The 27,439-nt window shown below is 40.9% G+C and overlaps 1 protein-coding gene across 2 annotated transcripts in view; it reads right to left on the bottom strand.

The window, feature by feature from the left end:
• Nucleotides 1-27,439, bottom strand: part of Dnah9 (dynein axonemal heavy chain 9) — a 339,142-nt gene that overhangs the window by 117,742 nt on the left and 193,961 nt on the right. For both annotated transcript variants that reach the window (XM_042693416.1, XM_042693426.1), the window contains 7 exons: nucleotides 25,283-25,448; nucleotides 22,965-23,067; nucleotides 22,191-22,430; nucleotides 17,685-17,846; nucleotides 14,142-14,338; nucleotides 4,643-4,805; nucleotides 2,738-2,861 (listed from right to left, as the gene is read on the bottom strand). In XM_042693416.1, the coding sequence (XP_042549350.1) occupies nucleotides 2,738-2,861; nucleotides 4,643-4,805; nucleotides 14,142-14,338; nucleotides 17,685-17,846; nucleotides 22,191-22,430; nucleotides 22,965-23,067; nucleotides 25,283-25,448 (1,155 nt within the window). The remainder of the gene's footprint in view (nucleotides 1-2,737; nucleotides 2,862-4,642; nucleotides 4,806-14,141; nucleotides 14,339-17,684; nucleotides 17,847-22,190; nucleotides 22,431-22,964; nucleotides 23,068-25,282; nucleotides 25,449-27,439) is intronic.

The following is a 27,439-nucleotide window of genomic DNA, read 5'->3' as shown; positions in this document are numbered from 1 at the left end:
CTATATTCCTACCTTCTTAACATATTTATGCAAATCATGCTGGTTTTTTTTTTTTATTATGGAAGACTTAAAAGGAAATTGCGAGTCGGAAACTCTGCCACTTTGGAGCAAGCTGACTGCATTAAATTTTCGGTGGGAGAAACTTCAGAAATTCATTTTAAAAAGTGGTCTTCTAAAGGAAAGGCTGAAGATACTTAATTGAGGACTAAAACTTCCATTGGCAAAAAGTGTAACCATTCTTATTCTCAGACATAGTTTTAGGCGAAGGTGACCTGGCTGGATGGGAGCCAGGGACATTCAGAGCGAGGCTGGCAGCCTGCCTGACATCTCCAAAGCCATACATTGTGGGAAGCACAGTTTTATTTCTCTTGGTTGTTTTTGAAATTAGATTTCAGGATAGCTTTAGGATGGGAGACCAGTTGAATCCCTCACTCATTTAATACAAAAGGTACCGCAATGTTGTAAGTTAAGTATGGCGGTGAGATGTTACATACAGACACTATCTAGGAAGGGGAGAGTTTCATGTATGGGAGGGGGGAGGGTATGAGAGTTGGTTGGAAAACTCCTGAACATAATGCCAACGTAAATGGCATAGGTCTGGAAAGATAAGGGTGTGGGATCAGTGTCATGCTAGGAGCCAGCAGAGTAGGGAACCTGGAATGTGGGTCCTTATTAGAGATAAACCAATAAAGAGCCAGAGAATGCCCAGTCATGATCAGTTGCATAGCTCTTCATGGAATGACAATACCACCATAAAATATGAAACAGACCTTGATTCTGAAAAGGGATTGGATAAGCCATCCTGAGATGCATCACCTATGATAACATGGGATAGAGGATGGAGAAAGGTACTTGTGATCATCCCTGGGCTTCATAAACCAAAGAATATTCAGCGGAACACTTTTGGAACGGGCTTTTAGAACACAGAGGAATTGGAAGCAGACTTTTTTTTTCCAGGAACATCTGTATATTGACTGTTTTCTTTGCCTAGATGAAGGAGCAGTTTTGCAGATGTGAAATTCAGTTTACGAGCCAGTATAGTATATATTTTCCCTTTAATTAACATATGCACATTATATACTAGGTCTTGAACGCAGAGTCTGGCTCTACCGCTTAAGCCATGCCTCCAGATCCAGCTTTTTGCTGGTTAATTGGAAAGAAGTCTCTTAAGGATTTGCCTGCCTGGGTTGCCTCTACATCTCTATCTTTAGATCTTAGATTCCCAAGTAGCTACAATTAGAGGAGTGAGCCATGGGCACCTGGCATAAGTGTATTATTTATGCACAAAATTTGATGTCTTTTTATGTACTCTTTTGTTTTACATATAAATATGATGTGCCTGTATGTTTTTGGAAAGTTCGCATAAGTTTTGAATTCCTAAAAAACTTGGATTGTAAAGTGAAAATTCAGCTTTCCAATGAAGTCCTGTCTCATACATGCAGTGTCATAGGACACTTGGTGATCTCTGTCAAGGTCATTGGAGACCAAGGGGAATAATATGTGTTCTTTCTTTTGGTTGGTGCCAATACTGGGGCTTGAACTCAGGGCCTGGGTGCTGTCCCTTGGAATTTTGCTGAAGACTAATACTCTCCCACTTTAGCCATAGTTCCATTTCTGGCCTTTTGGTGGTTAACTAGGGATAATAGCATCACAGACTTTCCTGACTGTGTTGGCCTTGAATCTTGATGCTCAGGTCTCAGCCTTCTGAGTAGCTAGGATTTAGAGGGGTGTGGCATTGGCTTCCAGTATAAATGAATGATTTGTGCATGAAATATGTAGTCTTTTCGTGTACTCTATTGTCTTAGGAAAACATGTTATGTCTATATAATTGTGCAATGGTTGACATAGTCCTGAATTCCGAAATAAAGACCCCATAAAGTAAGAATTAATAGGAATTGAGCTGTTCATTTCACTTCTATCTTGTATAGCTAGTGTCATAGGGTACTTGACAATCTCTGTCAAGGTCACTGGGGACCAAGGAAAACTGTGTGAAGGCATTTTACATCTGCTGGAATTTTTTTTTGTTTTCTTTTTGTGCCAGTATTCAGGGCTTGGGCATTGCCCCTAAGGTTTTTTTTCCCCCCTCAATTCTAGCACTCTACCACTTGAGCTACAGCTCCACTTCTGGAGTTTTGGTGGTTGATTGGACATAAGAGTCTCATAGACTTTCCTACACAGGCTAGCTTTGAACTTCTGTCCTCAAATCTCAACCTCCTGGGTAGCTATGATTAGCTGGCTAATCATGATTAGCCAGCTGGTGGCTGGCTCTATATCTGCTCTTACTTTGCTTCTACAAGATTCTAAATCCTTGGTTTACTTGTTAATCTGAACTCGTTTTATTGTAAATGTATGTGCACACTCACTCTGCTTATCTTCTGTCAATGCCTAATCTATCTGAAATCCTGTATGCATTTTGCTTCTCTTTGCCATGGGTATGGAGACAGAACAGAATCCTCTCTGGGCTCAGCAGTCCTCAGGCCCCTGAGCCTACTCTTCTTCCCATAATCAGTTCTGGTCTCACTAAGATAACTTCAAGATTACCATATGCTTTGCAATAGAAGTAGAATCTATGAGTCAGAGCAGCTGGCATAGAACCAATCATAGGAAGGACTTTAACAAACCAGTCCTTCATGGTATCAGTTTTCTCCCTCATTTCTGTGACCAAGTTTTCTGACTTGGATCAAACATATTTCCACCTTTGACTAACCCAGATCTACAAACGAAAGAAGTCCCTTACCAGATGCCAAGAGGTCATTGATGAGCACGAGGAACCTCTCATCGGCCACTTGGGCATCAGTCATGAGAAACACGGTGCTGAGGTTCTTCACACCAGTTTTCATACACAGGCTGGCCAAATCTACCTGGAAGAAACATTGAAATCAGAAATCTCTGAGAAGAAGGACATTTTTGAGGGAGATTCCCCAATCTACTCCTTAGGAATGGACCTATTTTCCTATGTACTTTGGTGGAAATAAAGCATGACTATGCTGGGAGGTAGGGAGGAGTGGTATTTTGTACCAACAGACAGGAAAATGTGCGTCAATGCTGGACATCAATGTCAAAGGAGGTGAGCAAGGAGAACTACACAGTGAGGACCCTGGTTTCATAAGTCTTGTTGGCTCTTGCGCTAGCTCAGGATTCCCTTGTTCGTACAAAAAGGGAACAAAGGGTCTTCTCAAAGGACAAAGGTGATCTTTTCATTTGTATCTTCATGGAAGAAACTTCCTCTTGAGAACAAGTGACTCTTTGTCGTGACCAATGAGACAGAGATTTGGGGCTAGCTCTTTGAGGATGAATATATCTTATAACAGCATCTTGCATTGTTATGAGTAACTCCACCAAAGCTTTTGTTGGAAAAAAATTATTAGGGAACACACACACACACACACACACACACACACACACACACACACACACACACCCCTATAGTATATTTCCTATATAGTATATTTCCTATGAAAGCTGTAGTGCTAAGCTAGAATGTCAAGTCCTGAGTTTGTCAAGTGTCGTAAGTCTTGATCCTTTGCTACATCACCCCTCAGGTCCACACTGACCCCTACCCTGGTCTGTTTTCTACAGCATCACTCAGGGATCATTTCCTAACAGCCTCAAACAATCTTACTGCAGCGCTTCTGTAAAGTCCAAACACCCTCCTTGCTGTAAAGATAACTGCATTCCCTTTTAGATCAATGGGTCTTACCTTTATAGAATGATCTAAGATGGTGTCTCTCAGTTTTCATTAAAATCATCTGGGACATATTTTGACAAACACCTTATACCCAGGCTAATCCCCACATCTGTTAAATATTAACATCTCAGGGTAGGATGCAGGCATCAGTATTATTAGAAGATCCAGTACATAACCCAGGTGTTAGTATAAAACCACTGTCTTCTATCATTCTGTAAATGCATAATTTCTACCACACTGTTTAATTTTGTCTCTTTTGGAAGCATTAAAGAAAAACCTAACTAGAGTCTGATATGTGACCTTGGATATAGTCAGCTTTGAGAGGCTGAGCTATGGTTTCAGAGCAGAAGTGAGTATCTACCTTTCCCCTCGTTGGCTGGAATGGGTGTGTTTCTCCCAAGAACAGCAAGGGCAAGGCAGATGGAAATTACACCAAGGCTTCACATTGTGATTGGGTTGCAGCCTTGGATAAAAGGGAGAGCCTGGAAAAACAGTCCTTGAAGGTTGTACATATAATGTCTTTCTTTACTTCTTGCAACATGCATCATCAGTCCTATATGCTTGCCACTTAAAAACAGGAAATGTCAGTACAGGTCGCAGAGGCCAGTGGTTACTGAATCCATCTTCTAAACTATGAATCTCTTATATAACTTGGACAGACTGTTGAAATTCCTCTTATGGCTACTAGAAGAGTTAGCAAGCTGTGTGCTAAAACTGATGTAAGGGAACGTGTTGATGTTCCATCTCCAGTGACCTTGCCAAGGCCACTCTTCTGAGACTGATTCTAATGAGAGAAAAAAAGCCCTTCTTGTTACCAGTTCAGACACGAAGACCAAAATGGACAATTAAGAATAAGTTCTGGGCAAGGGGACTGTAGAACCACAGAAGAATGGCAGGGAGCTGTGGGTGACGACAGAGGCCAAGGCTTCTCCCCACGGCAGTGGATCTGTTTACCTTGAAGTCAGGGATCTGGTAACCTTTGCGCAGCGTGATCTGGAATACGTCCATGGAGCTGATGAAAGCCGCCAGCCTTGTGAGGCTCTGTTTGCCACTCCCACCTACGCCAACCAGCAGAGCATTGCCCCTGGGGGACTCCAGGATACGGTTGATGTGGCAGCTGAAGAGAAGGGAGTGGAAAGCGTATTATCTGGAGCACTGTCCACAGAAGAAATACATACAGTGACAATGGTCAGAGTGGGAGTGAGAGCCATCTTGGAGGCACATCATAGACTGAGCAATAAGAAACTTTAACGAGACTGTCCCCAAACCTGGCTTTACCTTTGCCCAAGCGCAGTGGAATTACCATTGCTTTATCTGTGATCCAGATGCCCTGGTGAACCAGCATGAGTGGAGAATTCCAAGGCAGGCAGGCAGGGCTGGAAGAGTCAGCCATGGAGATGGGGAGGGACCTCTATCTCACCTCTCCACTTCACTTTGTCTCACCAATTTTGCTTTTGAGCCAAAAAGGGGACAGGAAAAAGAGAAAAATAGGATGTATACTAATATAAAACAACAACAACCAACACCCAGGAAATCTAGAAGGCAAGGGCAGTCCTCTCTGGAAAGAAAAGTAACAAAATTATAGCCAGCTAAATGAAAGCGGAGTCCTAGGACAGCTGTTCTCGCTCGCTTTTAAAATTTCCTGGACATCATGACCCCAAGTCATGAAAAAGTGCAGATTCTTATTGTCAATGTTTGACACCCACAGATCCTGGGCATCCTAAGTTTTTTATTTCCCACCCTTCTTACTGCTCTTAGTATTCCTTTCCTACTCAGGCAATGGGGAACAAGCCAGGCCTCTTCCGGCTTAGATCATCCTCTCCCAGCAAAGTCGGTTTTCTTACTCCTGAATCTTGAGCCCTTCAATGGCTACCTTCATGAAGCTGTCCATAGACCTTCCTCTCCTTACCCTGCTACCTTTAAGCCACTTAGCAGTGTATCCTAGGTAAGATACTACATTATTTATATAAAAAGACTTCATTTAAAAAAATTACCTTAAAAACAATGGGTACATGTTGGGTAAAATGTATCTAAATACATAAAAACCTACCATGCTACTCTGTAACAATAAATACTATTGACATGGACTATATGGCCTTCTAGCTTTTTCTAATGTCTGTCTACATTTTTAATAAATATATTTATAGATTATGTATCTATCACACGTGATAAGCTAATATTTTTTTTTATCCTCTTGATTTTAGAAGCTGAGTTCACCTTATACACTGGGCATAGGGATTGTTTTGAAGCGCTCAAGATAGAACCTAGTTCCTCACAAATGCCAAGCACTCTCCCACTAAGCTTCACCTACAGTCTCTGAGCATGGAGTGTAAGAACCAGTTTCCTTTTTTGTTGGTTTTGGGGCTTGAACTCAGGGCCTGCACACTGTCCTTGAGCACTCTACCACTTTGAGCCACCAGCTCCGCTTCTGGTTTTCTAGTGGTTAATTGGAGATTAAAGAGTTTCATGGCCTTTCCGGCCCAGGCTGGTTTTGAACTGTGATCCTCAGATCTCAGCCTCCTGAGTAGCTAGGATTACAGGTGTGAGTCACTGGCTCCCAGTGGGAACCAGTTTTTAATTTAGTAATATACTATGATTATCTTCCTATGCCATTAAATAATCTCCTACACTATGTTTTAGTTAGGGGAACAATACTATATAGAATATCCATATTGTATCAACAATAAAAAAAATAAAACAAATTACTTGTCTTCGATACCCCACTGTTGGATGCTTAGATTGCTCCCAACATTTTCCAGTTACAAGTATGAGACATCATGCTTTCTCTTTCTATCTATTCCCTAGACATAAAATGGGTACATCAAACAATAAGACAGTTCTTACAGCTCCTGATATATACTGAAAATGCAACCCTCCTCTTGAATGATGCTACCAATTTCCATTCTTTTTAGGTAGAATCAATCAAGAGATGAATCTGTTGTATTAGAGGATGAGAACAAACACATTGGATTGTAGTCAATGAATTAAAATGTAAGTCAGTGAGTTCAGTTGTTGGTGACTCTGAAACAAAGAATTGTGTTGGAATAGGGTTGTTTGTGGCCTAATGGAACACAGAGTACATTTGAAAACCGAGTTACACAGTTTGTGCTGCTATATCCTTGTCTCATGGTATCAGCATTATAATTAGACTTTCTATTCAAATTAAGTAATAATGTAGCTACTCAAGGTCTAACTAACCTCACTTTGGAGGAAGGCCTGGGGAGTTACTTCAGCTGCTAGTGCTTGATACATTAGTGAAACATCAGTGTGTTTGTGTGTGTGTGTGTGTGTGTATGTGTGTGTGTGTGTGTGTGTGTTACAGAGCTTGTATTCAGCATTGGTGGAGTAGAGTTTCTTACTACTACAAATTTCTTATATATACAGATGATTTGGTCATAATTAGTATCGATAAGCTATTTGTGGACCCTCACGACCTTATCTATCCTGTGGGATTTGTGTTGCAAAGAAAATCCTGGCAAAAATGAGTAAGTGTGTGTATCTCTGTATTTGTGTGTGCATCTTTGTATTTGTGTGTGCATGATTTTTACTAGTTTAATGGCTAAAAATGTTACACTTTAATGTGTATTGATTTGATTTATTGAATATTTTTCAAATTGATTGATCATTATGTGTTCTTTATTTTGTGAGTTTTCTGTTCATGTCCTTGGCCTATTTTTGCACTTACGTGTGATACTAGAGTTGTAAAGCCCCTTTAGGTACTTTTTTCGGTTACTTTCCCATTTTTAAATTTCACCTTTTAGTTTTCTTTAAGGTGTTTTAGAAGGTCAGAATATTTTGGAATTTAAAATCTATCCCATTGAGTTCAATGCAGTTAAAATTAATCCACTCAAATATTCAGGAGCTATTTATTGACTTACATTTAGTTCTTTTATTACTTTACTTTTTCACTGTAATTACTTAATTGTGAAACATACACCCTGTCTTTATCAGCTAGATTTACTTCCTCTTGCTTTTATTAAACCATCATTTTCAGATGCCTGAAGATTGTGTCTACTTATTATATGTCCATTACAGTGCTAGCATATTGAATATATCCAACTCAATGTTATTAACTTGAAACTGAACACCACAGGCTTTATACAAAGCAGTACATTTGGGGAAATGTATATAAATATTCATTACATTGTGTACAAGAGATTATTTGCTTTGTGTCTGCATTGGTGCCTGATGAAGGGAGAAACTATTACATTCAGGGGCTCTTCTCTAGTTCAGGAAAGATGGGGCAAGAATGGATTCGTGGAGGAGGAAGACAAGCTTGGAGGAAGGAAGAGTTGGAGTCCAGCTGGGTTCTCTGGATTGCCTAACACCCAACTTTATTCTGAAAGGTCTAAACTTGGTTTAGCAAGGCCTGTGTTATTCAGTATCTAAATGGGAAATGCATCATTAGTGATGAAGATTCTAAAGAAGAATGGTTAAGTCTGCAGCCGTCAGCATTAGACTCCAGCTGGGGCTTCATTAAGAACCTCTGACAAGGGCAAAGGACTCTGCATTTAAATTACAAAATTTAAAAAGAAGATCAATATTCTAAAGGGCTCCTGAGCCAAAAATCCAAAGCAGTGTATGTTCAACCCATTACTGAATTTCTAGATGAAAAACAAAAGCTAAAGAGGAATCAGAGCACAGCTGGAGCAAGATGGGTTATTGAAGACTCAACACACACACACACCCCCACCCCCCCACACACCCTCTGGAGGGCTAATAAGATATTTGAGCCCCAAAAGAAATACATCTGAAGTTTTTTCTGCCTAGTGCCTCCTAAGTAATCCAAGAGAGGGGGAAAATGTACACATATACACAAAAATGAGATGGTACAAGACAAAGAGGCAAAGAAAGATGAATAGATATTATACCAAAAGTGAATTAAAAGATATCATTTAAGGCTTGAAGAGAGAACAGAACAAGAACCTTCTGAAATGGCACAGGAAGCCAGTGGGAGAAAGGAAAAAAAAGCAACAGCACCAAGAAAAAGACCATAGCAATGCTCAGTTAAAGTGTTTCACATCAACAGCACCTACCACGACATGGTCATTCCCATTTTCCTCATCCTCCACACAAGGAAACTGAGTCACCCAACCCAGTTTTGGGCAGATCCAGTAGGACTGATTGAAGCTTGGGTCTAACCCTCTCTCTAGAACCCATGCCCCTAACCATTATACTATTTCTGAGTTGAGCATCAACGTAAAAGAAAGGAAGAAAGCAAAGCTGGGAGAAGACAAAGAGAGGAATCAAGCTTAAGAAAATGTTAAGCATATGTGTAGTGTGAATAAAATGGCAAGTTGAAGTCCCAATGGACAGATACCTTACTGTACCATAAAAAAAACTCTTGCCTTGCCCCCTCCACACTGCATCTGAGGATTTCTGGGAAGATACACACTGACTCCTTCCTTCTCACCCTGTCCATTCCTACCTTGGGTCCTTAGAAGGTGGGATCTTCCTGGACAGAGTCCCAAACCCTCTACCCTGGGTACTGTATGCTACTAGGGCCTCTCATGGAAGCTCTGAACACCCCTAGATTATCTACTTCTTACTGCATCATTTGCCTTCCTCTGTATGACCAACCACATATTCCTGCTCTATGTGACTATTAGAGGCAGCAAAGAGGCACCAGGGAGCCTCCAGGGAGGGGAGGGAAGGCAGTACCTGGATAGAGTAATGGGATATCGATATTTACAAACAGATGTACAGAAAACTACACATCCACATGCAGTTATTCTCCAGTATCACCTGTTCAAGGTCGTTTCCAGTTATTTTTGCTGTTGTAAAAAGCAGCAGCCTAGGCCTCTCTTTGGAAACTGTCTGCACAGCCTGTTTATGAGCCTCAAGAGAAAAGCCAGTTCTCACAGCCCAGCCTTATTTTTTCCTTAAAAACAATATTAGTCAGTTTGATCGCCCGTGCTGGAAACCACATCAGCTCAATCACTAGCTATTCATTCAAATTAAATTCACCCCAAAAGGACAGATATACCTAAATTCCAAGATGAATGCAGAGGCACTGATAGCTCTGGTAGAGGAAGGGAAGTATGCACTAAAGCTTCACAAGGTTAGTCAATAGACTTTTTTGGGGGAGTCGGTCATGGGACCTGAACTCTGGGCCTGGGCACTGTCCCTCAGCTTTTCAGTTCAAGGCTATTACTCTACCACTCGAGCCCCAGCACCACATCCGGCTTTTTTTTTTTTTTTTCCTTATATGGTGCTGAGGAATCAAACCCAGGGCCTCATGCATGAAAAGCAAGCACTCTACCACTGAGCCACCTTCCCAGCCCCTCACAAGAGTTTTATTTTATTATTATTATTTTTTAACCTTCATTTACTAGATACATACTGTGCACTAGCACTGTCCAAGGTCCTGATGTTTCTGCAATGAGAAATGCAGTCTTTGCATTGGAAGAGTTTATACTAGATTAGCAGGAGACAGTATATGGAGAAGCATCATGTGTGATGGCCAAGGGCACAGATTCTGGAAGGCCATAGGAGCATAAGTCTTGGATTGCCAGAGACATGTCCTTATGCAACTTTTTTCTTAGAGGCACTTGTATTTTTGTTTTTGTTACAATGGGTCTACCTGTATCCTTGTTTCAGCATTTTATTTCCCTTCCCCTCCCCAAATTAGAAATATATATATATATATGATACAGGACACTGGAATCAAAAAAGTGAAAACAGGGGCTATACTGCAGGGGAAGAACATTCAAAGAAACAAAAAATATCACATAGTACATTACAAATATGTTAAAAAACAATTGCAAGAAATAAAAAAACCTGCCTATATCCCTATCTTGGGATTCATTTCACTTAACATCATCTTATATGGTCATATGTACATAGCTTTTGACCTTTTCTGCTTGAACTACACTTATACTAATTACTGCAATTAAGGGAAACCATGGGACCTATGTTTCTTTGGGCCTGGCTTACTTCATTTAGTATAATTTTTTCCAAGTCTTTCCATTTCTTAACAAATGGGGCAATGCCATTCTTTCTGATGGAGGCATAGAATTCAACTGTATATATCTATACCACATTTTCTTGATGCATTCATTCACTGAGGGGCATTTAGGTTGATTCCATATCTTAGCTATGTAAATAGTGCTGTGATAAACATAGTTGTGTTGGTAGCTTTAGAATAGACTTGTGATCATTTGGGTAAATGCCTAAAAGTGGTTCTAGGGGAGCTCTATGTGGAGTCTTTTGAGGAACCTCCATACTGATTTCCAAAGTGGCTGAACAAGTTTACACTCCCACCAACAATGCAGTAGGGTTCCCTTTTGGCCACATCCCTTCCAGCATCTGTTGGTATTAGAGTTCTTGATTATAGCCATTGTAACTGGGGTGAGGTGGAATCTCAATGTTGTCTTGATTTGCATTTCTTTTATGGCTAGGGAAGTTGAGCATTTCTTCATGTGTCTATCAACCATTCTTATTTCCTCTTCAGAGATGTCTCTTTAAGTCTTTAGCCCACTTATTAATCCAGCAGTTTTTGCTTTGAGGATTTGTTGTTGGGGAATTTAAGTTTTTCAGTTCTAAGTATATTTTAGATATGAGACCCTTGTCTGTTTTATGGCTAGTGAAACTCTTCTCCCAATCCATGGGCTTTCTATTGATCTTGCTAGCTATGTCCTTTGCCATGCAGAAGCTGGTCAGTTTCATCCAATCCCATTTTTCCAAGCTTTCTTTGATTTGTTGTGTTTCTGGGTCTCTATTAAGAAAATTTCAGCCTGTGCCAAGGAGCCCTATAGTTTCTTCTATTCCTTCCTGTAATGTTTTAAGGGTATTTGCTTTGACTTCGAGGTCTTTGATCCATTTGGAGTTGATTCTGGTGCAGGGTGATATATAAAGATCTAGCTTTAATTTTTTTTTACAGGTGTTTAACCAATTTTCCCAGCACCATTTACTGAAGAGGCTGTCTTTCTTCCATTCTATTATTTACTCCCTCACAGAACATTAGGTGGCTATAGGTCCGTGGGTTCATTTCTGGGTCTTCAGTTCTATCCCATTTGTAACTTGTATCCCTAAGCTGATCTGGTGAAAAGGGCCAACTCCTGGCTTAGGCCCAGAAGTTAAGTGAAGGCAGGATGAAATCTAGGCATCCCAGCCTCCATTTTGTGTCTGTGTCTTTGTTCTTGGCTATCTGCCTTGCAATAAGCTTGGAATTCAGGATCCACAGGACTGCTAGACATTCTAAGACAGGAGACAGAGCTAATACCTTGCCAGGCAGCAAGGGGCTCTTACTATAACAAGGCTGCTGATCCTGAGACAATGAGCTACTAGACCACACATGGCTGCCATCTATGACATCAAGAGCACACCATTGCCTGGGACTGCTTAATAATTATAATACCTGTACCCCTACCTCCAACTCTTCCTCCTCCATTTAAACTAAGACCAAATATAAGATGAGTTAAATTGTTACCTTGCCTCTTCTGGTGACATGCCTGTTTCATGTTAATTAAATCTGTTTTCTCTGATCTCGACCATTACTTGCCTCTTCATTTGGTCTGATGGAGCAAGTGGCCTGGGGCCTAGAATTCTTGTAACATTAGTTTATGATGCATATATAGTATTTTTTTTAACCTTCTTTAGGATTTTCTTTTTGTGAGAATGAAGCAAATTGATACACAGAAAGCACTGTACTAGGACAATAGTGAGTGCTGTGCTAAGTGCATCTCTTTCATGTCAAATCCAATGCTACTCACTCAGTGGGCCTCCTGATTGCCCAAGATAAAGTTGGAAACCCCCTCTTCACCCAGCCACATTCCTTCTGTTCTTATCTGTATTATCATTTTAACATATCTTACTGTAAAGGTGATGTAGAGAGGTGTTTCAGTTACATAAATCAGAAAATGAGTACATTTCTTCTTAAACTATGTTACTCCTTCCCTCATTCTTTCCCTGTTTTTCCCTCCTGTCTCCACCCACAAGTTGTATAGCTCATTTTTTTTGTTGGTTGTGGAGCTTGAAATCTGCCTGGGCGTTGTCCCTGAGCTCTTCAGCTCAAGGCAAGCACTCTACCACTTGAGCCACAGCAGCATTTTCAGTTTTCTGGTGGTTAATGTTCTTAAAGACTTTCTTGCCTAGCTGGCTTTGAACTACGACCCTCAGATCTCGCTCAGCCTCCTAAGTAGCTAGGATTACAGATGTGAGCCACCAGAGCTTGGCAGGATAGCTCATTTTTTTTTAGTTCGTTTATACATACTGTCTAGAATTGTTTTATTGTAAAGGTGATGTGTAGAGGGGCTAGAGTTACATCAGTCAGGTATTAGTGCATTTCTTTTTGAAGAGTGTCAACTCTTCCCTGATTTCTCCAAGTTTTTTTCTTCCCAACCTCCCTCTTCCACAAGTTTCACAGTTCATTCTCAACATAGTGTCTAGTGAGTACCACTGCTACATTTGTTCACCCTTTATCCCACACTTTTTTGTGCCCCCTGCTTACCTTCCAGGGGCAAATAAACTAACAAACAAGACAAAAGGAAAGACAACAAAAACAGCAACAATAAAAACACTCTTGTTGCCATTTCTTGGAGTTCATTTAAAAAATTATTATTTTATGTGCTCATATGCACATAGATATTGAGCTTTTGTGATCCTCTCCTCAGAACATCCTCTGGTCTCACTGTATGAATGTCTAGAGACCTGTATAATTTTGTTACGTCCCAGTGTTTTTTTTTACCAACCAGTGTGTTTACTTGTAGATTTGTAGGCACATTTGTTACCACAAATGAGGGAAAACAAGCAACCTATTTTTCTCTGTGTCTGGCTTACTTCACGTAATAATAATTTTTTTCAAACCTTTCCATTTCTGTATGAATAATATCATTCTTCCTGATGGAAGACTATAATTCCATTGTGTATATATATCACATTTTCTTTTTGCAATAATAAGTGCTGTTGGGGGATGTGTGCAAAATGGAACTCTACTACGCTGTTGGTGGGGATATAAACTAGAAAGCAGTATGGAGGATCTTCAAAGGACTAAACAGAGAGCTTCCCTGTGACCTAGCAATTTCAGCTCTGAGTGTTTATCTCTGATAGAACACATACTATGCCACATTAAAGCTACTAGCACAACCATGTTCATTGCAGCATTGTTTACTATAGCCAAGATATGTAATCAACCCAGATGCCCCTCAGTGGATGAATGTATCAAGAAAATGTGCTATATATTGCTATATATATATATATATACACACACACACAATTTTCAATTTAGCTTTTTTTTTTTTTTACAGTGTTCAAGTATACCAAATGGCAGCCATGGAAACAAGTCTATGCACTCTGTCACCTCCCTTGGGCTGGTGGCAGAACTTGCAATCGTGCTCTGCCTGCAGCCAACTTGGTCTTCAAAGAAACAGTAGTGCTTTACTGATTTTATGAAAGTGCCCTGCAATAGCCAAGAGAAGCAACTGAGGAAAGTCAGTAAGAGGAATACACTTACATATGGCGTATGGCATCCTCAAAAAGAACCAGGTCCATCACAGTGTTCACTTCATTGTGGTTCTCCAGGGCATCTACCAGAGTCTGGGTCAAAAGTTCCCATGACTGTACAGGCATATACTTGGGCTCTCCAATGCCATTTGCAAAGTGGCAATATATATTTAGCTTTTGGATCTGCTCCACAATCTCCTCAGCATCCTGGTGATGAGACAGAGAAATGAGGACCTTCCTCACTGACTGACAGTCCTGGTTCCACCTAGAGTGGAAATGCACAGGCATTGTGGGTAAGATATAAATGTAATGCAGGAGAGCTCCTTTTGCTAACTTATGAAAGCTTACACAGTAACGTGGCAATTCATCACTCAGTTTAGGAATCGGAATCATTCCTGGTGAACATCAATGTGCGCTAAGAATATGGCAGAGGACAAATGAAAGTACAGTATTGAAAAGCTTTGTCTACAAAGATTATTTGACGAACAAAACAAGTCTTTAATTTAAAGCTCAGAGCTATCATAGGCAGAGGGGAAAGAGAAAACCAACACACAGCCAACACTGTGAGTCGAACACTCCTCAACAGTGATGCTCTATCATGCTGGGCTATAAATCAAGGAACTCAAAGCTTAATGGTAGAAATAGAAGCACAAAATTTCTTGGATGGGACTCCAGCAACTTCTCCTTAATGCCAATACCAGAATTTGGCACAGGCAAGAAGCTTCAGGCTGCCATTGCAAATATTGTTGGGGAAGGATAGCAGGGGTATCAATTATACCTGTGTTTATGAGCAGAAGGAAGGAGCTCTACTTAAAAATCTGTATTATTTGGGTTGGGAAGGTGGCTCAGTGGTAGAGTGCTTGCCTTGCATGCATGAGGCCCTGGGTTTGATTCCCCAGCACCACATAAACAGAAAAAGCTGGAAGTGGCGCTGTGGCTCAAGTGGTAGAGTGCTAGCCTTGAGCTGAAGAGTTCATGCATAGTGCCCAGGTGCAGAGTTCAGGCCCCATGACCGACAAAAAAAATCTGTATTATTTTAAAGTGCTATCTCTGATTAACTCTGAAGACAATTAAGGTTGTTTGCTAGGCTATGAATACATAAATTGACTAACTCTGCCATTCTTAGAGAAGAGGGATTTAAAATCTGATTTTCAGAAATGAACATCAGATTCTGTAACAGTAATGAGAAAAATACAAAAATTGAGGATGTTTTACCCAGTAAAAAGTAGACCACAGTAAATCATTTAAAATTTGAGTGAACCATTTGAAAAACGGCCTTATAGGTTAAAATGGACTGTGCATATTTTCAGAGCTAGATCTAAGAGCTCACAAGGTTAAAAAAAAAAATTATGGGACAGGCACTGTGGATCATTCTTGTAATCCTAGTTATTCAGGGGGCTGAGATCTGAGGGTGGTAATTTGAAGCCAGCCTAGACAGGAAAGTCTGTGAGACTCTAGTTTTCAAATTAACTACCAAAAAAGGGAAGTGGAGCTGTGGCTCAAGTGATAGAGAGCTAGCCTTGAGCAAAAAAACTCAGGGACAGAGTGTAGGCCCTGAGTTCAAGGCCAATGAATGGCGCACACACACACACACACACACACACACACACACACACACACACACACACAAAATATGGAGCTAAGGCACACACACACACACAAAGTATGGAGCTAGGGCACACACACACACACACATACACACACACACACACACACACACACACACACACACACACACACACACAAAGTATGGAGCTAAAGCGACTGTTATTTGTTTGTGGTTTGTTCCCCCAAAGATTGATGTGCTGGACGTGTGGTCCTAGTGTAGCCATTTGAGAGGTGAGGCTAGTCATGGTAAAAGGTGAGTTGGTCATTGTAGAACTGCTTTCTGAAGGGATTGATTCTGCTCTTGGACAATGAGTTATCCATTCTTGCAAGAGTGGTGTTTTATTAGAATGAGCCTGATCCCCTAAATCTTTCTCACTTTCTGTCTATGTGGATTTTTCTAGATGCATTCCAGCACTTGTGGTTCCACTTACCACAAGACCCTCACCAGAAGCTGGATTGATGGAGCCAAGCTCTTCTTTGACTTTCTTCTTCTAAGGCTGTCATCTAAATAAATCTCTTTTTCTTTACTTATAAACCAGCTTCAGGTATTTGATAACAGCAATGGAAAACAGATCAATGCAGTAAGTTAGGGACGATGTAGTATAATTACGTGCAAGGTTGATTCTTTCTAACTTAAAGCGAGGACATGAATAGTATGTATGAAAAATATGGGGGTCAAGAGAAAGGTCATTGGTGGTGGTGGGGTAATTTTGATGCTAAGAAACAGAATGTAACCTCTGATTGTTTTAATGCATCAATGTCTGTTCTGTTAATATATCGGTGCCTACTCATTCTGTAAGTTATTAGTAGTTTTTTCAGGGTCCAATATATTTGGAGAATGGTGTGTGAATTGAGGTTATCCTAAGATTAATGTACTCCATTCACTTGGACTTTCTAAGAGAGCAATATAATAGCAATCTAATAGGAAGCATATTCTCCACACATTTCATCCCACTCATCATCTTTCCAACTGTCTAGCAAGACACAAACACAATAACAAAATGATGTATAAGAAAAAGGGGGAAAAAGTAAAGCGAATGTTGGGAATAATGATGATCTTGCTTTTGGTCAGTTTCTGGCTGGGCTATATGATGAAAGTCAGGCACCATGTATTCAGAGGGAAGAACTGATAGGACAATCATGATTAGGGAACAGGGAAACAAATTCTAAATTATTATTCAAATAAATCTCTAGTCTTCAAATTGTTTCAGCTAGGGGCTGGTGGCTTATGCCTGTGATCCTAGTTATTCGGGAGGCTGAGATCTGAGGATTGCAATTCAAAACCATCCAGGCAGGAAAGTCCATGAGATTCTTATCTCCAATTAAGCACCAAAAAGCCAGAAGTGGAGCTGTGACTCAATTGGGAGAGTGCTACCTTTGAGCAAAAATGCTAAGGACAGTATAAGCACAGACACACAGACACAGACACAGACACAGACGCAAACAGACACAGACACACAGACACAAACACACAGACACACAGACACAGACACAGACACAGACACACACACACACACACAGACACAGACACACACACACACACAAAGCAAAAATCCCAAACAGTTTCAAATATTTTACATTTCAGAATCATTCCAAATTGTGTTATTAAAAGTTCAAAATGGTGAACCCGGGAAGGATAAGACTATATATCCTTAGGGATGCTGGGATGTCATCTGGGAAGATGGAACTGGGGGATAGCTGAGGAGGCCCAGTATCCTCTGGGTCCTTAGGATTGATGGTTTCTGTGAGCATTCTCAGCACTGAGACCTATGATTAGTTTGTGTTCACTTTTGCCCTTCTTTCTTTTGCTTGGGCAAAGTAATGATAGAATCTTTTCCTTAGGCAGGTATCTGCCATTTTCCCAACAAATGGACTATCTGGAATTAGTGATCACCTGCATAATCATTATTTTTCAGATGTTAAAAAAGAGGGGGGCAACACTTACATCAAAAAATTTCTTGAGTACTTCTGTCTGGATTTTGTCGAAAAGATCAAAGTCCTTTTCCTCCACCATTTTATCCCGGTAAACCCGATTTGATTCATGCAGGTAGAGCTTTACAAGGTCTTGTGTGGATCTTACACATTCCACTGAGGAGAAAAGAATGCCCTTCAAGGAGAACAGTTGAAAAAAAATTCAGTAACAATTCAGTAAAACAAGCAATGAAAGAATTTTCCAGAAGTGTTTTCTCCAACTTGGCATGATGTCTGAGCATTATCTCATGGAGGCATTTGTCACAGTAGAAAGGACTCTTGGGATGTTGAGAAAGAACCAAGTTGAAGGCAGACAGATCTAACCTCAAAGACTGTCACGACAGTGTAGGAACTTTGTGTAACTTTGGGCGAAGTGATGTGCAATCTGAGACTTTCCCAACAGAAATAACAATATTGACTTTCTAGTATTATTGAAATAGTTCAATCTCTCCACCTAAGGAAGCTAGTGTTGCTCCTCTCACATACTCAATAAATGAAAATTATTGTTTTGCCTGTATTATTGAAACAAAGCTACAATAATTATAATTTGTTGAAACCTGTGTGTTTCGGAAGATTTTTTTGCAAGCCACATGTGATTCAATCTATGGTGATCTTCAGGAAATAAATTTACTTCATCTATTTTGTATCATGGAGAGATACAAAAAGATTAGAGATGTGCTCAATGTCACAGAGTCAGCCTTACAATGCCTGTAATTGTAACTACTAGTGTTCCTATCAGAAGATGAGATGAATGGTGGCTTTTCTGCTATATTTCAATTCCCCAGGTGCCATTTTGAAAACTGATTTAATGCTGGACCATGTACAATCAGAACTCTAACATAGGTTGGAATGGATATAACTACCATCTGCAAGTAAGGAAATACTGTAATTTACTCATCCATTCTCTTTACATAGGAATAATTCTAAATATTTCCTATTCTTTTCAAATTTCTGTCCTCTCTCTGTGTTACCATTAGTCATTGTGCCAGCCTCTTTTCAATGAAGAAATGGTGGCCACTAATATTAGCCCCCATCATGTCCTCTAGCTCCCAACTCATTTCGGTGACCACTGTCATTGCTTTCTTTTTGGTCCTGCAGGAAACGGGCTCATTTATTTTCCCTGGTATTTGTAGAGTAATGCTAGGGTCTGTCTGCAAGACACACATGTCAGATCTATTTCCTCATGCTCTTGCTCACCATCATTTCCCAGGAAACTTAGACTCTACTTCCTAAAACGTCAAATTAGTTTGAGATCCTGCATTCTGCGCCTCCGTTCCTTCTTGATGTGTTTGGTAGGCTCCTCTTGCTGGTTCAATTGATACTTCTTTGTTGAAGTTTCCTGAGACGATTCCTTTCATCTTGAACAGCAATACTGGGAATGTGTCCCCACATTGCTCTTACACAATAGCCATCTCTAGTACAGAAGAATGACTAATCTCTCAAATGGTTGTTCCTTACTCAATTTTTTTTTTCAGTTCATAGCAACTGTTGCAAAGGTAGGGAAGCTGACTGGGGCTGATTTTTTTTTTGTCAGTTATGGGGCCTGAACTCTGGGTCTGGGCACTGTCCCTCAGCTCTTCAACTCAAGGTTAGTGCTCTAACACTTTTGAGCCACAGCGCCTTTTTCTGCTTATGTGGTGCTGAGGAATCGAACCCAGGGCCTCATGCATGCAAGGCAAGCACTCTACCATTGAACCACCTTCCCAGCCCTGTGGCTGATTTTTAAAAAATCATTCTTACTACTAGTATCTAGCAGAGTATAGCTAACATACATAGTAGATTGTCAATGAATTATTGTGGAAAGAATGAAAGGACTAAGATTACATTCTTCAAGCACTGTAATAATATAGCATTGCAAGGATTTTCCTCCAGATTTCAGCTTTTGGTTATAGAAGACTGGCTGGTCAGCAACTGGGCTACTGAGATCAACTAGAAAAGGTAGAATGATTATTACTATTATTATTTGTTTTTGTTCTGTTCCAGGGATTTGAAATTAGGGCCTCCTCACTGTCCCTGAGAGCCACAGCTCTACTTCCAGCTTTTTGGTGTTTATTTGGAGATAAGAGTCTCATAGATTTTCCTGCCCAGGATAGCTATGAATTGCAGTCCTCAGATCTCAGCCTACTGAGTAACTAAGATTACAGTTGTGAGCCGCTAGCACCTGGCAGGATCATTGATTTTAAAGCTTCATGTTTTCAGTTATTACAGAATGAGCAAGATACTAGACTTGAGATAATAGTATACAATTGAGAAAAGGAGAGATAAATAAAAATATGGTGCCTCTTGTTCTCTTGACACGATGGGCTTACAAGCAATGGCTTATGAGTTCAGAAATGAAGAAGACAGCTAAGTGAGGGGTTGGGATGCTGTCCACTGTTTTCTTCTCTTCTAGGGTAGAGAGGGGGAAAGCTGGAGTACAAAGATTACCAAGTAGAGTGACAGGTGGGTAGGACAGATTGAGTCTGTGGATGGCAGAGTCCTGAAACCACAAGGTGCAACCTTCCCTGACCTAAGCCGTTAGACCACAGATGTGTCAGTCATAAGCTCCCTGAGGAATAAAGAGCTGTGTTTTGTATTTAGCACATTTGTGCCTTAACGTTACTTTAAAAGGGTGCTGGGCTTCATGTAAATTAGTGCATGCATATAAGCAAAAATGATACCCAATCATAATCTTTGCCTCATTAATCATAAACTTTACACTCTGCGATGGAGACTTAATATGATCATGAGACATGTGATATAGGAAACCTGGTGAGCAACCCCTGCATTCATGTGGTCTATGACATAACATCAGGGAAGCCAGCCTGAAAAGACATGTAACCTAGCCCACCCAACCCCATAGGCGAATTCTGCCTTTGGGGGTTGTCTGCTGCAACTCTCTCCTGACATTTAATTGACTGGTTTGTCTAGGTGACAGGAGAAAAGCTATAACTTCCTCTGAAGGGAAGGCCCCTTCAAAGCATTGTACTCTAGGATTCTGGGCCAAGCACAAACTATCCTATTGAGTCCTTACAGAAACTGGAGCTTCAGCTCCATTCACAGCCTTGGTAGCTGCTTGGCATAAACAAAAGTGTGTGATCTCTGAAGAGAAACATTATCCAAGCCCTCAAGTTATCTGCATATTTTAAAGCTCTGTCTAGCTCTCAAACACAAATTGCTAGGAATACTAGGCAATAAGACAAAGTAACTAAATCTCTGAACAAACAGACAACAAACAGAATGAATAGACATAGACTTTCATAAAAATCATAATTAAGAATGGCAACAATGCCAGGTGCTGGTGGCTCACACCTGTAATCCTAGCTACTCAGGAAGCTGAGGTCAAGGATATGGTTTGAAACCAGCCCCAGCAGTAAAGGTCATAAGGCTCATTTCCAAATATCCACCAGAAAACAGGAAGTGGCTCTGTGGCTCAAAGTGGTAGAGTGTTAGCCTTGAGTGAAAGAGCTCAGGGATAGCAACCAGACAATAAAGTAGTACATTGAATAAATAAGATATTAGTCTTAATGATATTCTAATTGTAACTATATTCTAGATACAATAGTAAAGGATAGTATTTGTAGGTTTATATGCATATGATGCACAATGTGTGTGGGGGGGGGAGGGGTTGAACTAGGTTTAAACTAGATCCTAAACTCTCATTCCCAGTAGGAGATCTGCCACTTGAGCCATGCTTTTAGCTTCAAAATACAAAAATGAGTATAACAGAAATAAAAGTACAAATAGACATGCCCATAAACACAGTAGCATATTTTCAATCTACCTTTCTAAAAATAGAGAGACAGTCAGAAAATCCAGTAGTTAGATGAATACAATCGAGGTAGATTGTTTGCAAAAATAAAATAGAATAAATAAAATGAAATAAAAATAGAACTAGGAAAATGATTGGAGTTGTTTTTGGAAGGAGAGAAGAGAGTTATAAAGGGAGTGAGATTGGTTGGAATAGATTATAAACATGAATGAAAGGTAGCAATGAAATCTCTTTCCCATATACCTAATATAAATTGGTAAACCTTAGGAATTACACATAAAATTTCAGTAAGAGAATGTTCAAACTTGTTCTAATTGGCATATTGACAAAACTTTATCCAACATCTACAGAACACGTTTTTTAAAGAGCACATTGATCATGTTTTGGGAAATAGAGCAAATCCCAACAACTTTTGAAGGAACAAAATCATTTCTTTTACTACAGTTAACTAATTTAAATTGTAACTCAAAATTACATTCAGTTTGTAAAGAGAGGGCAAGAGTGAAAGTAAGCTAGCCATCAATGAGAAAGATAACTAGAAATCCCCTAAATGTTTGAAAATAAATCAGTATAGTTTTAAGTATGCTATAAGTCAGAAAAATATATACAGTGGAAATTAAGAAATATTTTGAACTAGATATCATAAAACACCAAAGGTTTATATGATGCAGTTGCTAGTTTAACCAGAGACAATCTTTTGGGGGGGTATCTTGGTGCAGAAGAACTCACCTGGAAGATGTTGGCAAAGTCTCTGAGGTTGAAGATGTAGTGGAATTTGGTGGCTGTGGGCAGGAATGTGGTAGCGATTCTCTGGTGGAAGGTGAGGGCCAGATTGATCAGTTGGGGGATGGATTTCTGCAAGGAGGCTGGGAAGTTTCCAAGCTTCAAATGCTGTGTCAGGATGGTGCTGTAGATGGAGGAGAGGGCATCGGCTCCCGGGAAGGAGAGGAGAAACACACTGAAGTGACGCTGTGTGAGAAAACGGAGGTGTGAAGTGTGTGTGTGGGTGTGTGTGTGTGTATGTGTGTGTATGTGTGTATAACGGAGAGACAGAGACACAGAGAGAATGAATATCACCTCTTCCAACTTTAGATACAAGAACGAAGAATTCTCCCAAGAGTTTTTGGTCCCATTTTTCATGCTCACACACACTAACGTGATTGAGGAAAGGAATGACATTGGATCTTTGTTTACAGGTGGCTGTGTGAGGTAGGGTAGTAGGCAGGAAATCTAAGCCCAAATCTGAACTTGATATTGAGTCTCCATACACCCTGAGAATCAGTTCACCCCACTGAAGTCTCATCTGAAGAAAGACAGAATTGAATCTGATGAATTTTATGACCTCTACTAGCTCCACAAAACCTGTTGACAATGGATCTAGGAGCTTCTTTTTCTCCTGGAATGGCAGATTGGCATTCTGTCTGGTTTACCATTTTGATAGGTGGACAGGGAAAGGCAAATTATCACTCACAATCAAGTAATATGTGCTCTGATAAGCTGTACCTGAAGCCGTGGGTTGATGGTGAAGCTGCCCGCAGTGGGGTTCATACAGGAGATGTACTGTACATTCATGATCTCTTTCAGGGACAGCTTGTTCCGATCATACCTGGAATAGTGAGAAATCTCTAGTGAGCTGGACATGGTGGTACATATCTTTAATATAGCACTTTAATCAGGAGGCTGAGGCAGGAGTAACTTGTGTTCTAGACCAGCCTGTACTGTAAACAAGACTTTGTTTAAAAAGAGAAGTGAAGAGGGGCAGAAGGTGGATCAGTGGTAGAGTGCTTGCCTTGCATGCATGAGGCCCTGGGTTCAATTTCTCTGCACCACATAAGCAGAAAAAGCTGGAAGTGGCGCTGTGGCTCAAGGAGTAGAGCGCTAGACTTGAGTTGAAGAGCTGAGGGGCAGTGCCCAGGCCTAGAGTTCAGGCTCCATGACTGAGAAGAGAGAGAGAGGCAGAGAGAGAGGTGGAGAGAGAGGTGGAGAGAGAGAGAGAGAGAGAGAGAGAGAGAGAGAGAGAGAGAGAGAGAGAGAGAGAGAGAGAGAGAGAGGAAGAAAGAAGAGGAGAGGAAAAGAAAAGAGAAATAAAGACAAAGCAATTTTCCATGAGAGTTGTGTAAGGACCCAGGCAGGTGAGGGCCTCTTCAGGGTCAGATAGGATGGACAAGCAAGTGATACAGATGTGGAAGCATGGGTGGAGTCGGTCCTGGGGTTCTCTAAGAAGACAAATCCATCAGCAGCTGGGTAGGGCTGAAAGTTTGAGGAGAAAGGAGAAGGTATAAAACGAACATTTCTCAGGCCACATGTACACAGAGAAAGCAATATGGCAAAATTTCCAGGAGGTTTTTGCTTCTTGCTTGAAGATTTGTGACCAGGAATTTAAAGTAAAACTAGTAGGAAAGAAGTGATATCCATCAAAATACATCATATTCAGAAACCAACATATTGAATTGAAATCCCCTCTGTATGACTACTGAAGGATAATAAAAATGACAAAATCAACTAGAACTAGTGAGTTTGAGGATGGTTTTCAGTATAGTTCAGAGGCTTAAACACTGTTGTAAAGATCAAAGATGGTTGTGTAATATAAGGCAGGCATAGCTAGGAGACTTTAGGAAGGAATATGAGAGGCAACTCAGGTTAGCACCTTAACTATCATTCTTCCTCAAACCAATAACTTATACTTTTCTGGTGAAAAAAAAACTAAAAACTATACAACGAACAAAGATTACCCAACCTCATGTGTTTCTCTGAAGAGGCTGAGGCTGCACAGGTCTGCAGACAATGTCCTTGGTGTATCATGTGAGCTCAGAAAACACACTTGGGAGGAGGGATTAATTCTGCTTTGAGGATGGGGATATCTCCAGGAAAATACAACTTTTGAGATGTCTTTAAACAACAATAAAAACACCCTCATCCCATGCTTTATGTTTCAACTTTTTTTGTGTGGTGGTGGTCCCTGAACTTTTATGTTCAAGGCTGGTGCTCTACCACTTAAGCCACAGCTCTGCTTCCGGATTTTTTGGTAGTTAATTGGAGATCAAAGTCTCATGGACTTTCCTGCCTGGGCTGGCTTTGAACTGTGATTCTCAGATATTTAAACTTTGTGTGTGTGTGTGTGTGTGTGCTGATCCTGGGGCCTGAACACTGTCTTTGAGTTTCTTTGCTCCTGACTAGGTCTCTACAGGTCTCTATCACTTGAGCCACTGGATTCTTTGGAAGTTAATTGGAGATAAGTGTCTCATAAAGTTTCTTGCCTGGTTTGATGTTCAACCATGATCCTCAGATCTCAACCTCCTGAGTATCTAGGATTATAGGTGCCCAGCTTCAGCTATTTAAACATTCATGTCCCGAAGTTCTCTTTTCTATCCTTCATCCTCCTCTTCCAATACTCTCTCTCTCCCTCCCTCCCTCCTTCCCCCTCTCTTCTCAGGCTCTAGAGGTAGATTTCTTTTCTTGGATGATAGCTCAGTACCAATGCTGGGCTAACTGTCTGCATATGTCTTAGAATCTGGGCCTAAGCAAGCACTCCAGGAAATAGAGGAGGAGCATGGTTTACCCCAGGAATTCTCAGCTGATCCTTCCTTCCTTCCTTCCTTCCTTCCTTCCTACCTTCCTTCCTTCCTTTCTTCCCTCCTTATCTTCCTTTCTTCCTTCCTTCCCTCCCTCCATTCCTCCCTTCTTCTCTTCCTCCCTATTTGAGAGAAGGTCTCTTTATGTAGCCCAGGCTGGCCTCCAACTCACAAGCCTCCCGTCTCAGCCTCCTGAGTGATGAGATTACAGGCTTGCCCCACCATGTTTGACCATACATGGGCCCTTACCAGTGGCCATAGTCTAGATGTTGTCTGAGGACTGTGTGGGGCTGCACAGTCCCATAGGCATCCACCTCTGGCATGTTCATGTCATCAATGAAGTAGATGAGCTTCTTGTTGCCTGGAGGGCCATAATTTCTACCAGCCTTCTTTTCTAGAGGTTTCTCCAGGACAGCTGAGGAGAGATGCAGTCATTAAGGGAAGGAGGCCCATACGGAGACAGCATAATCTGGAGGATAAACTGGTTTAGCTCACCTATGTACACACATATTCCACGGGACCAGAAGGTGGATTATAGGAAGTACCAGGCAGGAACCATGGTAGTACCCACTAGACACTGAACATCTTACTTATGCTAAGTTTTGGCAAATATGTGTCAACTCACTTAATTTAGATGACTTCAAAATCAGTACTACCCCATTGCATTGATGAGGAAACTGTGGTTCAGAACTAAATAATGCTACTAAGAGAGAGCCAAGATCTAGATGAGAGCAGCTAAATCTCAAAGCCCAAGATCCAGGTGTTCTCCCAGCAGCAAGGACAAGCACACTGTCCCTAGGAAATCTACAAAAAACTGGATCCTAGGTACATTTGCTCTTTCAGCCTAAGCAAAGGAGCATGAGAGCTCCAAGCTCCCATCCCAGGGTTGGTCAAGGTCCCCTTCATCCTGAGTATCTAAGACGAGATCGCTGGATATTCTGCAACTAGTCTGCGGAGTGATTAACTCATGGCATCTTCTACAATATAGAGAGTAAAACAAAGGCATGAAAAAATTTCTCAGATGCTTCTAGACTCATGAACCAGCTCCCAATACCACCTTTCATCTCCTGGTTCCAGAGCAGAGGATTTCAGTGTCTTTCTGGAGACAAAGTAGAGACTTTCCTCTGGACTTGTTTCTTCAATTATCAAGCCAAAGGGAAGGAATCAGACAGCATGGTTTCTAGCCTGATGGGACTTGTTGAGAACAAACTTAAGGAATAGGGAGGAGAGAGATAGTTTTTCTTTAGTAAAGCAATCAAATATTTATGGATTGCAAGAACCAACACTTTTTTTTATTACAGCTGGGTGCGCTATGAACCATCTGATTTCTTCTCTTGAAAAACAAGTTTGTAAACAAGGAGAAAGTGTCAGTGGATGTAGGAAGGTGACAGATAGAAAGACAAGTTCCTTCAAGAAGCTTGAATATTCTAATTTTCTGGTCCTGAGTTAAATTAAGTGTTTCAAATATGAATTAAACTTAAATTTAATTAGCATCCAATTAACATACACTATCAACCAATTAATCACCCAACACCTTCATTTCCCCCTCATAAAGATATAACAACTATATACGAGATCTGTCAAAATGAAATATAATTAATGGGATGCCAAGGACATGCTTTTGAGAACAGTCCTGCTAATAGGAAATTCTCTCTGTTGGAAGATTTATTCTCCTCTTCCCAAGGCACCCATATTCAAATCAACCCCTGGAATTAAGCAGACCTCGTAATTTGGGTTGATGAAGCTCTTTATGTGTTATGTGGGATGGTGGAGGAAAAGAGCATATCAGTGATCTCACAGTGGCCTTTGAGTGAGCTACACTTTCTCAAATGGATGATGGGAAGCAACCCAAAGAAAGGCAGGGAAAGCAGACCTCAGTTCTGAGCCTCTCAAGGCTGGGCTCTGCTCCATGTCATGTGGATGATGGATGAACTACATGGAGTAGTTCTATTTCCCCAGCAAGTGGGCAGGACTAGAAGAGCTCTGGAGGGCTTTATGTGTGAGAAAAGATGTCCATGTTGAAGGCACAAGTGATGTCTCACGAAAGGTGAGCTTCTTACGGCCATGGATGAATCTAGAGACAGGAGTCCATTCCTGGGTCCACAGATCATTTGTACATTCTCCTTGATTTTGCCTTAAGATGTGGAGGGCAGGAGGAGCTCAAGGTGAAGTCAATGGGTAGAGGGAGGCAGTGCCTTCTGCCTGACCAGGTCATACCAGCCCCCCAGGCATAAATTGGCCACCGCCATATTGGTGCCAGTCCTGGGGCTTGAACTTAGGGTCTAGGAACTGTCCTTGGGCTTTTCGTATTCAAGGCTAGCGCTCTGCCACTTGAGCTACAGCTTCAACCCCAGCCTTTTAATGGTTAATTGGAGCTAAGAGTCTCATGGACTTTTCTGCCTAGGC

Source organism: Dipodomys spectabilis, unplaced genomic scaffold (assembly GCF_019054845.1).
Source record: "Dipodomys spectabilis isolate Male_0828 unplaced genomic scaffold, ASM1905484v1 ptg000004l, whole genome shotgun sequence".
NCBI classification, from domain to species: domain Eukaryota; kingdom Metazoa; phylum Chordata; class Mammalia; order Rodentia; family Heteromyidae; genus Dipodomys; species Dipodomys spectabilis.
This window is presented reverse-complemented; position numbering and strand designations above follow the sequence as displayed.